The sequence below is a fragment of the Lepisma saccharinum genome, chromosome 5 (assembly GCF_977018435.1).
Source record: "Lepisma saccharinum chromosome 5, izLepSacc3.1, whole genome shotgun sequence".
Classification (NCBI taxonomy): domain Eukaryota; kingdom Metazoa; phylum Arthropoda; class Insecta; order Zygentoma; family Lepismatidae; genus Lepisma; species Lepisma saccharinum.
Genome location: NC_139233.1, coordinates 18205299 through 18220683, shown reverse-complemented (window position 1 = coordinate 18220683; position 15385 = coordinate 18205299). Strand labels below are relative to the sequence as shown.

At 37.6% G+C, this 15385-nt stretch overlaps 1 protein-coding gene across 1 annotated transcript in view; it reads right to left on the bottom strand.

The window, feature by feature from the left end:
• Positions 1 to 2106: 2106 nt before the first annotated feature.
• LOC145987658 (uncharacterized) overlaps positions 2107 to 15385 on the bottom strand; it is a 90442-nt gene continuing 77163 nt past the window's right edge. Inside the window, exons 27-29 of the mRNA XM_083122170.1 lie at positions 13324 to 13431; positions 4952 to 5050; positions 2107 to 2424 (exon numbers count right to left, since the gene is read on the bottom strand). Coding sequence (XP_082978296.1) covers positions 2173 to 2424; positions 4952 to 5050; positions 13324 to 13431 — 459 coding nt within the window. The 3' untranslated portion in view covers positions 2107 to 2172. The remainder of the gene's footprint in view (positions 2425 to 4951; positions 5051 to 13323; positions 13432 to 15385) is intronic.

The following is a 15385-nucleotide window of genomic DNA, read 5'->3' as shown; positions in this document are numbered from 1 at the left end:
GGTTCTAAAAACCTTAAATTAGGCTCAAAAAATCCTGAAATAGGTTGCAAAAAGACTTAATTTGTTACAAAATTCTTGAAAAATACTGATCAAATACAATCGTTAAGAACAAAATTTCACAAGAACCGCAATAATCAAATATTAATTTTCATTCCTTTATATCATTTTCAAAATTATCTACAAATTATTATAATACTGCACTTGTGCTGTTAGAAAAAGTTACTTGTTGATATGAACAATGAGTTACGTATGTATAATTTGCTGCACAATATCAGGGTGGCTATTCACTTGGAATTCCTTGAACTCCAGGAATTACAGGTGAATTATTGGCTCCGGAAATTATGCGTGAATTATTGGCTCTTTAAATTATTCATGAATTTTGGCAAATCATGAAAAAGGTACAACCGGATGTTTTCTCTATTCCAATTTTTTGTCCGTAGACGTGAAAAATTGCAATATTTATTAATCCAAATCCCATTAAATTTATACAAGTTTATAAATGCCCTGAGGCAAGTTTCTCTCAGTTTAGCTTTTATTTTATTTTATTTTTTTAGGAAGAAAAAGAAAGCTACATGGAAAATAAAACAACATTTTCTCAATCCGTTTACTTTGTTAGTGTCTTTCGCAGAACAATCTATCTGACAGATGGAAAGATTATTACAAAATAATATATCTTGAAGTTGATTAGGTAAATTTTTTGGTACATTGGAATCATACAAACCCTTTACATTGTTAATATTTTTATGTGTGGAAGGGAGGGTGAGAGTCTGTAATACGTACGGTTGGAATAGAGGAAACATCTGCTTGTATCCTTGAATTTTTGGAAAGTTCCCTTTGAAAACAAGGAATTATACTTGAATTTTATCATGGTCCTAGTGACCACCATGAATCTTTTTGCGTTATCCACACTCAAATTCCACCTTTGTCTGTGAGAATCATTTCATGTGCTGAAAATTATCTTTCAACAGAAATATAGTCAGTAGTGTACTTGTAATCAATGGGTTCCAGGTTCGATACCCGGTGGAGGCACATAGTGGTTCGGATCTCACTTTAAATTGTAGGTCCAGTCCTGATTAGCCTTACTGTGCATACAGTGGACTTAAAACACCAAATAAATAAATAAATCAAAGCAAATTTGAATGCTGAAACATTACCTTGCGACACGTGAATGCTAAAAAGGACCAAACTGACAAGAGAGTGAGCAAGGCTCAGAAGTTTTCACTTGGGACTGTGCAGGCAGTAGAGACGATTAGGTGCCAGAACTTAGAATGGGGAGGAGGGGGGGAGGGACAAGGACAGTTTACTTTATCTTAGTAGGCAAGGCTTAGCATTAAAAGTCTATAGTGCAGGGGTAAAAAGTAGGGGGGAACTGTCCCCCTTCGCCAACAATGTCTGCAGGTAACAGTGACGTCAGACATTTTTTGTTTTGTTTAAAGCTTTGATAAACATCATATACTTGGAGGGAGGAAATCGACAGAAAACATGTTTCAAACACACCAGTCAAACCTAGTAAATATCTCTGTGAGATATCAAAATCCTGTAAAACCTAAAAAAAAAGGTTTAATTTAGGCACATAAACCTAAAATAGGTTCTAACAAGCAAAACAGGTTATTTTAGGCACTATAAAACTTCGTCAGTTGTTTCGTTTTTTAATGAAATGCTGATATAACTTCTTATTTCTTATTTACCTGCAAAGCAAACAATAGGTTAAGAACCTAAAATCTGAGGTATAGTGATAATGTTAAGATATAGCGTAGACGTGTACAAAATAAATGTATATACTACCTCCCCCCTTTGGTTTTGTTTCTTTTTGGTATATCATGTATTAATGTTTATTTACTTCACAAAAGAAGTGAAAACTAAACTTCACAGATAAAGGATGTACAGTTAATTCTGAAACATCAGATGAATTCACTTGAGTTCAGACAAGTTCACCAGCAATTACCGTAAAATTGGTAAATTCAGTGATTCTAATTGATTACCTCATCTTTGCAATTAGCTAAAGGTGGCAGAAAAGTGAAGTAACCAAATCGATGAATCTAATTGATTACTGCTATTACATTTGCACGATTAATTATCGTAATGCCAATGAAATGATCATAGACGAACATCACAGAATTGTATTTCAGTGTAACACACATCAACAAAACAAACAACTGAAGAACAAAAACATCAAAAAATACCTTTTATGTACTTACAAAATGCAGAAACTAGCATTGAAAACTGAACTTTTTCATCATGTTTGTAAGAAGAAAAAATTGGACTGTAACAAAAATCAGATTCCTCTTCTTGACCAGGTTCAAGAGCTAGATACATTACAACGAGAATAGTCAGTAGTACCATATTCAATAACATCCACTTCATCTCACTGTGATCATGAAACCACTGACATATATCAGACCAGTATCCTCCCATTTCATCAATCTGGAAGGGAAAGAAAAGTTGTTGCGTACCTTCCTTATTCACTCACTTAACCGTAAGCACACTTGCATACATAACATTCTTTTGTTGGGTAGTTTTCCATGACAACACCGATGCAGGCTACATGTTTTGCACACACACCAACACAATTGGGGTTTTCGCCAAGACCTTGGAGGGAGCACACAAAAACCTGAAAGCACAGATGGCTCTTGCCCTGCATTGCCAACGTCATGATAAGAAAAACTGTTTAATCTTTGAAATTTTGCTAGGGTCTAAATAATAATAATAACGATGAATTACTATTATTGATAATTAGTAACAGTAATTTATTATAATTATTTTTCAGATTATTGTAATTTTAAGTTATGCATCTATTTTCCAAGATGAGTTAAACATTGAACTTGAGAAAGTTTGAGTTGCTTCGTCGATTACAAAGCAGAATATTTGTTTTATTTGTACTCCACAACTTTCTAGCAATTTCTTGCCATGAAATGTTCCTCGTGAGGTAAACTGGGGAAAATAAAGAAAAGATGAAGAGGAGAGGGTGTGGTTGGAAAAGCATGTCCCTGGACCAGAAATAAGATCTGGCTATCACTATATTTTTAATTTCTCAAAATATTGTTCTTTGATGTGTATTTCTCCCTCCCAAAGGAGCAAGTTCGCAAATTATGCTACATTTTTCCATTATGCAAACACAGAGTGCTAGGTGCAGCATCATTATGCTAGAGTTGGTATCGCTGCCTGCTTCAAAACAACTTCCAGTCAAACTTTATGGGAGAATTCACACCGAAGAAACATGCAACATGCGACACGAGTGTTTCACACCGAAGAGACAAGAGCACGCGACACACGGCAAGCGACACTGGTTTCTTTGTTCAGTTTGCATGATGGTACAAATATAATTGCATGAATCAGTTTATTAGTCACCCAAAAATAACATAACAAGAAAAATTGTTACATGTAAATTGCGTGGTAAAATTTGTGCAAGTTATTGAGACTTGGGAGAGGCATGTTGTGCGTGAGAAAACTGAGAAATAATATGCACTGACCTCAAACTGTATACGCTAGACTTTTCAGCCTGAATAAAGCGAATACCTAAACACTAGAGAAATGGTTCTCAACCTTCGTGAAACCATGTCTCGGTATTTTTTTTTAAGTGAATGCCCTTAGCTGAAGAATTTTCCTCGTAAATCTTTACAGTATTGAAGATTTTATGCATGAATTAACATGTACCTATGAAATTAAATATTGATAAATAAATTCTAGCATAATCATAAGAGTAATAATACTTTGATTATGTGTGTAGGACTGTGGACAAATATGAACATATGGAAGACAAAGTGGTAACGTCATCTCCTTGTAATTAAGTGATCCCGGGTTCGATAACCAGGGAGGCACCGGATAGATCCAGTTCTGATTAGTCTATTTGTGCATAAAATGGACTTAAAAAATGAAAACTCACAACTCAAATATGATATTGGGATTATGATAGTTGTCAACCACTTTCAGCAGAACATTTCGATGCTCAGTATAGTTGATATGAGGGCATGGTATTGGGCCGCAGCCCGGCGGTTGAAAAACAATGCACTAGAGTACTTTACCATGTTGACTAGTATATTTTGGACTAAAGTGCCTCCATAAGCGGACTTTTTCAAATAAAAGCAATCAGGTAAATGGCCAAAACAGGGCCTCTTTATACGATGTTGAAGGCAAATTATAGCCGATACATAACTGCATCAAAAAACTTGATAAAGCAAAATGAACGTTGTGTTTAAATCTTAAAACATTGTACATATCGATACTTTATTATATCAATTACAGGTTCAAACATAATGCCAGTTGGGCTCTCTTCTAGAGTCTAAATACAGCTCGTTGGAATGAAGCATTTGCTGCGCATGCGCGAACAACAAACTGAAGCAACACGATACACGGTATTGGTTCGAAAGGTTGCATTGATTACTGAGTGTTGGCTTTCAAGCGACACGTGTCTCATGTTGCATGTTTCTTCGGTGTGAATTCTCCCTTAGGCTTGGGTCTGTGTCCTCTTTTTCATTACCCTGACTGTCGATGTATCGAGGGGAGCTCCGGTCGCATACCCACCATCGAAGGGTCCTTCCAGGAAATTTGTCGTGTATGGCTAAGTGTGGAACTGTCTCATTTACCCCTGTTGCTTTTTGATGCTCATGATAGCATGGGTGGAGATGCTACCAATACTGTTGCTGTGTGTGTAAACGTGCTATGGCAGCTTTCAGACCGAAATGACAAGTGACAGGCAGACATGTCATACAGGGGTTTCACACCAAGGTGGCAACTTGCAACACAGGGGAATATACCTGTGATCAACAGATTGAGGCTACACGATGCACACTATTGAGAAAACAGGCAAGTTTCCCTCCCCCCATTTCCTATATCAGATGTTGGGAAATTGGATTTGTGTTTACTTATCCAAATTTCTCTTGGGTGGGTGTTTTCATACTTATGGGAAATTCTATATAGTAATTATATCTAAAGTATTTTATATGATACTCACTAGTTGCTGATCATCTAACCAAGGAACTGTATGCTCTGGAGAGAACTCATAATCCTCAGACCTTGATGCATGAGCTTCTCCTGGTGGTGAACTTGCGAGCTAAAACAAGGCAAAATCCTGTCTATTACAGATCCGAAATTACAATATGAAATGTTTTCTGATTTGTTCATATCCTACCATTCCAATAAAAATTACAATTGTTTCATGAAGACACTGAATGATTCATTCATCTCATTAATTAATGTAGGAGGGGAATTAATTAAATATGTCACAAATTGGTGTGGGATAGTTGAAAATAGTAGTGAGTAGTTTCTAAAGGTGTCATTAGGTGGCAGCATAATCCAGCTTCAGCTTGATGATAATCAGTTAGAAATTGCTAGATAGCAGATGCACGCATGGACAGCTCAGTTTAAAAATAGCGACCATACTTGAGGACTGTACATGGAGATGGTACGGGTGGAGGAGATGATTCGAGCTGACAGGCGAGTGACAGTAGATGGCGTAGCAACTGCAATAGGCTGTTCTCATGGTTTAGCCTACAGTATAATGCATGATCTGAAAAGTGTGCACACGGTGGGGGCAAATGTTTCACAGACAGGGATGTCAGAACCAGGAGGGGCAGGGGGGTAACTTGCCCCACACCCATCATCGAGGGGGCACGATAGTCTCTTTGTTCCCCTGGTCACGTGCTAAAAATGAAACTATATTTTTTCCAACTTATGTTTAGTTTTGAAAAAAATAGTAATAATATGTTGGCTTTAGTTAAATGAACATGGACTCAAGTTTTCACTACCAACAAGAACTACATGACAGAAATATCTTTGTAGAGATGAGAATCGCAACCATGCCTCCGCAAATCAAGTGTAAGGTGGAATTGTCCCATTAGGAATTCACCGCTTCGGTTTTCAGTTTTCCTTTTAATCTACCAGATTTTGTATGTAGAGGTGCGGTCGATGTGAAACAATAAACCCAGCATACCCCGATGGGAAGGGGGCAGAGAGCAGCTTAATTTTCAATCTCTTCTTTTTCATCTACAACTACATTGCATGGATGCAAGGACTCCGAACCAGGGGATCAAATGGAACTTGAGACTTCTAGGTAAAATGTTGATGAAAAAAAAAATTGACGAATGCGGTGGCCTAGTCGGTAGTTTGTCTGACTGCCACACAGAGACCTGGGTTCAATTCCCAGGGTGAGTGATCTAAGGTCGGAATTTTTCTGGCCTTTTCCCTGCATAAAGCGGCTCCGGGGCTCACTCAGCCTACAATGAATGGGTACCTGGGGGAAATTCTGCCAGAGTATGGTGCTGATCACATCACCTCCAAAATGTCAGAGATTGAGAATGTGTGGGCCCTACCCCCACAACCCCTAAATGTGCCTACATGCCACAGTGCTATATGCAAGGGTAAAAAAAAACAAAAAAAAACACGTGAACATAAGAATGAATGGTGTTACCTCTCTCTCAGGTCTAAAACTAAGCCATCAGCCCTGAACACGACATTTAAAACAAACAGTAAACTTTTAATAAATCTAAATTGCCAAGAAATGAAAGTTCCTCCCATGGTTGTTCCGCCTCTACCCACAAGTGCTTTCAGTATTGCCTGATATGATGAAACCAAAGTGGAAGGGCAAGATTGTATTTTTGTTCCTCCTCCCCCTAAAACCCCTAAAAAAATGAGACTATATATATATATTTCAACTTATCTGGGTTTTGAAGAATATTTGGAAAAAAATATTTTTGCACTACATTTGTCAATGTGCACTCAAGTTTCCATTAACAGCAAGAAGCACGTGACATCGCAGTCAGGTCTCTGAAAATCAAGTATCCCCCATAGGAATTCGCTGCTTCTGTTTCCAATTTTGTTAGAAGCCTGCCAGGTTTTGTACCTACAAGTGCGCTCACATATAACAATACACCGGTGGAAGGGGACAGAGGACAGCTTAACTTTAAATCTTCCAGTGCACTTTCCGAACACGAGCTTTCTTTAAGAAACCCTTGCTGTCAAAAAGGTCATCGGCCATGAGAATAGGTAGACCTTGTCAGTTCTTGGAAATTCAAGTCTAGGCTAATCACCCCTTTCCTTTTCAAATTTAGACTTGGTCAGACAACAGTCATTGTTCAGAGTAAATAACTGCAGAAGGCATGTTTCGGCATTTACTCTGGAAATTGTAGTGATGAGTTTGGATTTTCTTCCGCACCAAGTGATATAACTGTGCATATACATGTAAATCATTTGCAGAAAGTACACAGACTGCAAGATTGCTTCGGAAAATCACTGCACTGGACTTAGTTGCATAATATAGAATCAAAAGACTGGTAAGTTTTACTTCTCTCCTTAAGTTTTCTTTACTAATTTATATTTTCTGTGTGAAAGGGCAGAAAAAGACGAGACTAGACAGACAAGTATCGTCTCAATACACCATCAGTTCTCTGCCCTTTCTGGCTTTAATGCTGCAAACTTTGGAAAATATGAACCACCTCCTCTCGTGGGAAGAGAGGAACTTTTATTTCTTGGCCATTTAGATTTATTAAAAGTTTACTGTTTGTTTTAAGCATCATGTTCAGGGCTGATGGCTTTGTTTTAAACAGAGAGAGGTAACACCATTCATTGTTATGTTCACGTGTGATTTATTTTTACGTTGGGAGGAGTTTCGTTTAGTTCTAGATGGCAAGGTCTAGGCATGATCAATATTTTAGACTTCTCGGTGAGGGTGGGGGTTGCCCCTATTGCCTTCAATCTTAGGTTCTTCTCTCAAATCTGAAACATCTGAGAGGGGGTATTGATCTGAAAAGACAAGCAAATTCAGACTGATTTCATTCAAATGCAGTAGGTACCTAGGTGCTGTGCTAATAACAGATCAAAATCTCTAATTTTAAAGAAGTTGGCGTGGCATGGCGACTTGTGCCATATTTGACAGCTCGGCCCTCTCCAACCATGCACTATATTTTAAAGTCTTCATTGCAAAACTGTAGCCTAACAAATGCTCTAAAATTACTGATAGTTCAATTTCTTAATCTCAATCTCTGAATAGCAGTCTGAGATTTGAAAATATCAGTAAAAGGTGAAAGGGTCGTTTTTGTATGCCAATTTAGAAGCAGAAATGTTTTATATGTTAAAATATGAAAAATATAGCACTTACAAAATAAAATATACCATATTGCCCCAATATCGTCGACTGCCTTCGCGATTAGTCAAAAGTGGTAGAAAAGTGAAGTAAAATAAACTAAATCTATCATTAAATTATTTCCCTTCAACTCTTTCATTCATGTAATTCTTCTTTAGTATGTGACGTTTTTGATAAAATTATACTAAGATTTATAAAGTGGTAAATGAGAACAAGGCCACATGCAACTTTCTTTGCAGCACATCGATCAGAAAGTTTCAGAAGCATGGATTTTCTCAATATGTTTGCTTGTGTACTTCGCCCCTTTTAAAAGTAGTGCATTTTCAGTTATGTTAGTAATCATTAAAGGAATGCCTCAATAGCATCATACTTCACTGCATGTGAAGATCAAGTACCAGGCAGGTAATTATCGTATGACCTAAAATTTCAGTTTTCATGTATAAAGTGTCGTTTAATTGAATTATAAGTAATAAAGTGATCAATAAAAGTGGACTCTGTGCCTCCTCTTAACTCATATGAGGCCTTCGTCACCGTGGCTATTCATATATTCAATAACTATATCTTTATTTTTTATGTAATAAATATATAAATATAACAATAAAATAATCTATTTAATAATAATTACTATATATATAGTCAAGAGATTGTAAAAACTGATTGATGGATTAGAAAACCTGCCCCCCCCACTCCAAAATAAGTTCCGACATCCCTGTTCACAGAGGATGAAAATGTTGAAAGTGAGATGCGAATGTGGCTGGAACAGTAGCCCAAGTCTTTTGTGCAGCAGGTTTTGGGGGACTGATAAAGTGATGGGATAAGTGTATCGATGATGATGGAGATTATGTTGAAAAGTGAAATCTGTTTTCAAGTCAGTATCTCCCTTAGTACTTTTTTAATAAATATTTGTGACCTATTTACAGACCTGTGTATGTTACTATTTGTTTGCAGCATGTTTTGCCATAGAAAGAGAAACACTCATTTGACAAAGTAAATCTGGTTTAGAAAAAAAAGATATGAATCATATCTACAAGTTTTTAAATTAATAGAAAAATAGCAAAATTTTGCTCTAAGCTACAGGTTATTTATGGAAAGATCAGAATTGCAAAATTATCAGCAATTCTACTCATAAACCAATAACCTAATACGCATTTATAAGTTGATTTTCATAGATTACCAATTATTGCCTCACATCTCTAATTTATATTCATGGTACAAATATGGTTTTAAATTCAGGAATCATGTTCAACATTCTCGAGTAGAGGTGATACATAAAAACTGTGCACTGGTCATATTTTCCCCACCAGAGTTGTCTTAAGGAGCCATTGATAAGAAGCTGAGTGAGTCTCAAAACTACTTATGCAATGTCATCAATAGATGACATTTTTGTTGATTTTGTTCGTTTTGGTTTATTATACTTTGCTTTTCTGCCACTTTTGGCTAATTGCAAAGATGAACATTGTTGACATGATGAAATTGATGAAGTGACACAAAAACGTGCATGCCCAGGCTGGGATTCAAACTCGGGATCCTAGCATCATACCATGCAGTGATAATCACTCTGCAGATTTCTCATGTGGCCCACTGACTGATCTACCACAGCTCTCGGTCACTTGGTTACCAGTGGCGAAGGGTGACATTTTTACGTAGTCATCGCAAGACTTGTCAACCGTCAGGGTCGATCTTTCCAACCTGGAAGAGGGGAGGGGAGGACAATATTTCTCCTCAGTAAACAACAAAAATATTCCAAGTTTTCGATAGCTAACGTCACTCTCACTTCTACCCTAAAGATGAGAGTGGCGTTAGCTCTCGAAAGCCTGGAATCTTCTCCACAACTCACCTGGTCGATAACTCGAGAGAAACTTTTCATCAAAGGAGAAAATGTCTCAGTATAAAAAATATTGTTTGAAATCATTGTAAAAAGTGCACAAATCCATACTCTGGGCACACCTGCTCAATCCATTTCAGTTGTCATCAAATATTAGAAAAAAAGTTAATTATTGGCTCCCTGTACTGTTCAACTGTGTTAATTAAGCATAATTTATAACACCACCTGGGTTGTGAAAATGATGGGATGGTTTTCATTTAATGTTCTTGTGTGGCAAAGTGGATAAGAATATATGGTATTTCATTCATTCCCTGGAACAGCACTAAATCTATACTTGAGCATAGAAATGCGTAACTAACACCTTCGGGTACTCATCCTGGACCATCTTTTGCAAATCCGCTGAATGCCCCAACATAACTGCCGACCCGTCATAAGTTTGAGCAATAATAAATTTATCCTCCAGTTTCTACTTATTGACAATTTTTACAAGAACAAATAACCCGTCAGATATACAATCAGTACTCACTTCAGTAAAACCAATAAACCCTCCTCCTTACAGATCTCAAGACAGTTGACAATTGAGACCTACCATACTGTTAACATTAGATGGTTCGTCTAACATAATTGAAAGAAAGTCTGATTTTTCAGTTTATTTAATTTCTTTTTTACTCACGACTTTACCAATTGCGTGTATTAGATCATTGCATTGAATGCTTTATAATGATGGAAATAGCACTCGAAAATTTTTTTAATCCTGATGACGCCAGAGAAACCCTGCTGTAAACATGAGAGCTGAAAGAAAAAAAGGCCTTCTATGACCAGACCTTCAAGCTGTTGTTGGGTGTCTTCCGAGCAGGTGTAGAGATTCACACATTTTCTGCAATGACCTATTCCAGCGAACACCATAGCGTGAGTGTTGGCCACGGGAAAGAGTACTGGGCTCTTATTCCGATGTGTTAAATTTAGCAAATCCCTTTCGTATTTCTAGTTGTTTCATGGTGTTGTTCTGCTTATTTCGCACAAATATGAGAATATTCTGACTTATTATTCACTTCTTGTCTAAAATATTTAAAATGCAGTATTTTTATTATTTTGCTAAGTCATCGCCGCATCTGACGCTTCACCTCCGTTGGTTACGTACATTAAGAAGATGAATAAATATTCAGGATCTTCACAGAACATTTGTCATTTTATATTGCATCAGTAGAATATCAGTTATCTGTATTGTTAAATTTTATATTAGTATTTGCTGTGTATGAACAAAAAAATCATATCTGTTTATACATAATATGTACTGCAATAAATACAATGGCATAAAGTACTAGCTGTGCATTATGAAAAGTTACTTGTCATGCAATTCTTTCAAAAAGAATATCATACTGTAGAGCTTTCATTATAATTTTCAAATATTAAATTATGATAATATTATTTGGACCATTAGACTTTGATTATATATTTTTTAGAGATCTGTAGCTAAAAAATAGGAAAGGATTATAAAATAAGGTTTTTCACTGTATTACCCATCATTAGGTCACATTAACATTTAGCCACTCGAGCCTCTTTCGCATGTAACCCCCTTGCTGCCCAAGCCGATTTTCAGCAAAATGCGGAGTTTTATAAAAATGACTGTAGATCGGATGCTAACGTAGACAGACATCGGCGTATATATGGAGGGAGGGGGGAGGAAACTGAAAATTTCAAAAGTTTTGAAAAAAAATGGTGGTTTCGCTCCCCCCCCCCCACCCCGACAAAAAGTACAAGACATTGTAACAATGTACATAGAAATAATCGCTAGAGTTTTAGGAACATGAAAATAATTGCACTATTATTATACGGCCAATAGAACACGAGTTGTACCCCCAAAACGACATGTGTGCACGTCACTGACTCTTTCAGAATATATGTAAGTGCACATTTGGTCAAAAAGTCATTGGAAAAGAAGAGAAGCCATGATCGACTATAAGCCTTTTGGAAACACTGCAGGCACTATTAGCACTTGAACAGCTTGTTCCCACAAACGCACACACTCACAAACTAATTGATGAGGTCGTATAACAAACTTCACACAAAAAAAGCCAACTGATGCATGCACGAAACCACCACCGCTGAGCTACAGGATGTTGCTAGAACGATAGCCAGGAAAGGGGTGATGAAAGCCCACCAAATCTTCCCCTTTCTTGCATCTGCGGCACCTTTCTATTTTTAGACAATGCAGGTCACATTACAGCAACTTGAAAAACATGTGCTTGGCAACAGACCTGTTTTTGTCTTGCTTTCGAACTTTTCTTTGTAATAGCACAGTTTTCCTCAACCCCTCTTCCCCCCCCCCCCCCCCGCTTGTGGTGACACGGGGAAAATTCCTTGTAACCTTGGGTACCGAGAAGCAAACTTTTCACCCATCTAGTTTCCAGTGGTGGAAGAAAAGAATTGCTAACAAATCCAGCCTTTGTTTGTCGGAATTCTTTTTCCTTTATGAGAAAGATGCACAAAAGAAGCCACCATTTTCCTGCCTTTTTTGTTTGACACCAAGACGTGCAAGAGTCATAATTGTTTAATACGTGTGTTAACAATAATATAAAAGAAGAAAATCGCAAATCCAGTCAAAAATAGCGACATTATAACGTAAAAACTACGATCATGCTAGAGGATCTCGATCGAGATGCTCAGGTTGCAAGGGGTTACATGTACGAGGCGCATTCGGAAAGTAAGTACCGGAAGGGTGTAAAAAATAAAGTAAAATAGTTTCGAACCTTTTTTTATTTGAATTGCATTCTACAGACCTTAAACTACTTTTCTACGTAGTTTCCACCATAGTTCAAGCATTTGTCTTAGCGTGGCACTAGTTGTTGTATCCCATCATCATAGAATGTTCCTGCCTGTTATGATAACTATCTATCATTCATGAATTTCCATGTTGACCGCACACACCAAATCCACGGTTGCAACAGATGGCCAACTGCTTCTTTAAACATCAGGACCCATTCCCATACCATCCCTTCACTCATTGCACCCTCCCCATAGACCTCACACAGTTGACGGTGGATGTCTACCGGTTTCACGTTTCTTGCATTGAGGAAATGAATCACAGACCGGACTGCACAGTCGGCGAGCAGATTAATTATCTTGAACATTTCAAACCTTCAGAAAACAATGAAGAAAAAGCATGACCTGCTCCCACGCGTGCTGTGGCTTACTAATGGATGAAGGACGTCAGTGAGAACTCACAAGGTCGCGACGGCAATGCTACAACCGCAATATTTGCAAATGGTACTTACTTTACGAATACGCCTCGTACGATCTTGATCGAGACGCTCGGGATGTAAAAGGTTAAAGTCATTTATACTCAAGCATATACAGCATATTTTCTCTTAAGAATTTAAATTTGTGTTAGAACTAAAATAGCAGTAGAAGTTCAACTTACTCTAGACTGTGATCTTGCACGAAAAGACAAAGCAGCCGGTCTTGTTGCATCACGAACTCCATAATGTCTTGGTGGGGTTGCAGACTGATGTAAACCTGCTGCATTTTCCTGAAATCACCAATTCTACATTTTAGCAGAGGGAAGAATCGCTGGTATATTGTACCTCTGGAAAGTCCAGAACTTTGAGGGTTTGGGGATCAAAGCAAGTTAGTGCTGCCACACGCAAACCCTATGCTACGTGTGGTGTTATCTGAATAGCAGCGGGTGTCTCATGGGAGGCCCGCTAGCCTACAGAAGAACTTAGAGCCAATTCTTTATCGGTAGGTCAGAGGGGCATCACAGTCTTACAACACACAAGAAATGATGACTAGATCGGTCACAGTGAAAGGATATATTAATTTTGGTGGTGTGGCCACAACCAAAAATCCTGGAATATATATAACATCAGTTATTAGATTTCAGCCGATGAATACTATTCTATTTTACCTTGGGCCTACACATTCACAAACACTCCACACATCCCATTTTTGGTTCCTCACTGGAGAAGAAAAAAGGGGGGGGAACCTTGTGTCACATACACATGTGAGCTTCCTACAGCAGGATCTTTGGAATTGGAGCTAGTATTGGCGGATTTCAGGGCTCCCCCGGATGGATGCCTGATGTGGGTAGGGATCATGGTGGATACTGCATGGATGGTTAACACAGTCCCAGCAACTAGGACATATGCCCTTGCTCATCGGAATCGAGGGTGTAAAAGACAGTTTTTCACTAAAGCCATTGTAGGTCACTTTGTGTATCTTTTTTGTGAAGTTGGCTTAGAACTACAAAAGTTTTGGTAGTCCCACTTGCCTATGTTAGGCAGAACTCGGATGTTAGGCAACTTTAAATTATGCCAATCGTTTGTTCTTGGCCCATGCAGCCATTTGCCCACTTGTTTTCACAACCACAACTCTCCATGACCTCCTCTGAGGCAAGAAAGACAGAGAACTGAATTGGAGAGGCATACTCTCAGGATGATAAAGGACCTAGTCACTTTCTCTGTGACGTCCCAGCTGTGGAAGCCACTGATTGGCTGGCTGAGGTCGAATATGGCTGTGGCTAGTCTGTGGAAGAAGTTGTAAGCCTGCTTACCAGAGGGCAGACTTCCATGGGTGGTTTTGAACAATACCTAGACGTAGACTTGGAAACATTGATATTTTCTATTTTTTCTGGCATATTTATGCTAAACAATTGAAATGAGTTGACTTTCCAGGCTTTGAGCACTGTTTTGCATATGCACAAATATTATCTTTGAAATTTAACATAAAATAAGGAATTTGACTGACATATGACTTGGGCCAGGTGGTTCACCTGCATCAAACATGGCCATTGTTTGTCTAAAACAGTTTCTTTTACTGAATAAAGAATTTTTATCTAGACTATGAGTGTTGCATAAGGTTTTCATGCATTGTCCCAGGTGCTGTTTGTTAGGATATGTGAGAATGTGAGAAATGGCTCTCACTGGGTTTTCCTACTTGGAATCTAATGACCCTTGCACTTAGATGGGATATGTAGGTGTCTGTATTTGGGTATGTATGCCCAATACTTGATTGGTCATAAACTGAATGCCCTGTTATTGTGTAATAACAACAGAGAAATGTAAAATAATATACATTGTTACATGTATAAAATCAATTACTTGGCTGGTATATTGGTTTATCTGTGATTTTTTCTAATTTTAAAAATTCACTATTTATAGAAAAAAGTGTATCTTAATTCCATTAATTTTTAAATTCTGATGTTCCTCACAAGTAGTACTACTGGCATGCAGTGACATTCATTCTTTAAGCAGATCCAGAAAAATTAAGAAAATGAAGAATCTATTGTTTCTTCATGTTAAGTTAAACAAAAATGTAGAGCACTTTGTGATGCAATACAGGGTAATTCAAAATGAATGGTGCAACTTTATACAGTTATTATGACATAACTATTTATGATATAGAAAATCAAACAAGGCCTCAATATAGTGAAAAACTCTGGAAGTTTTCTTCTCACTAAGTGAGCTTATGCTGCTTTGCCGCTG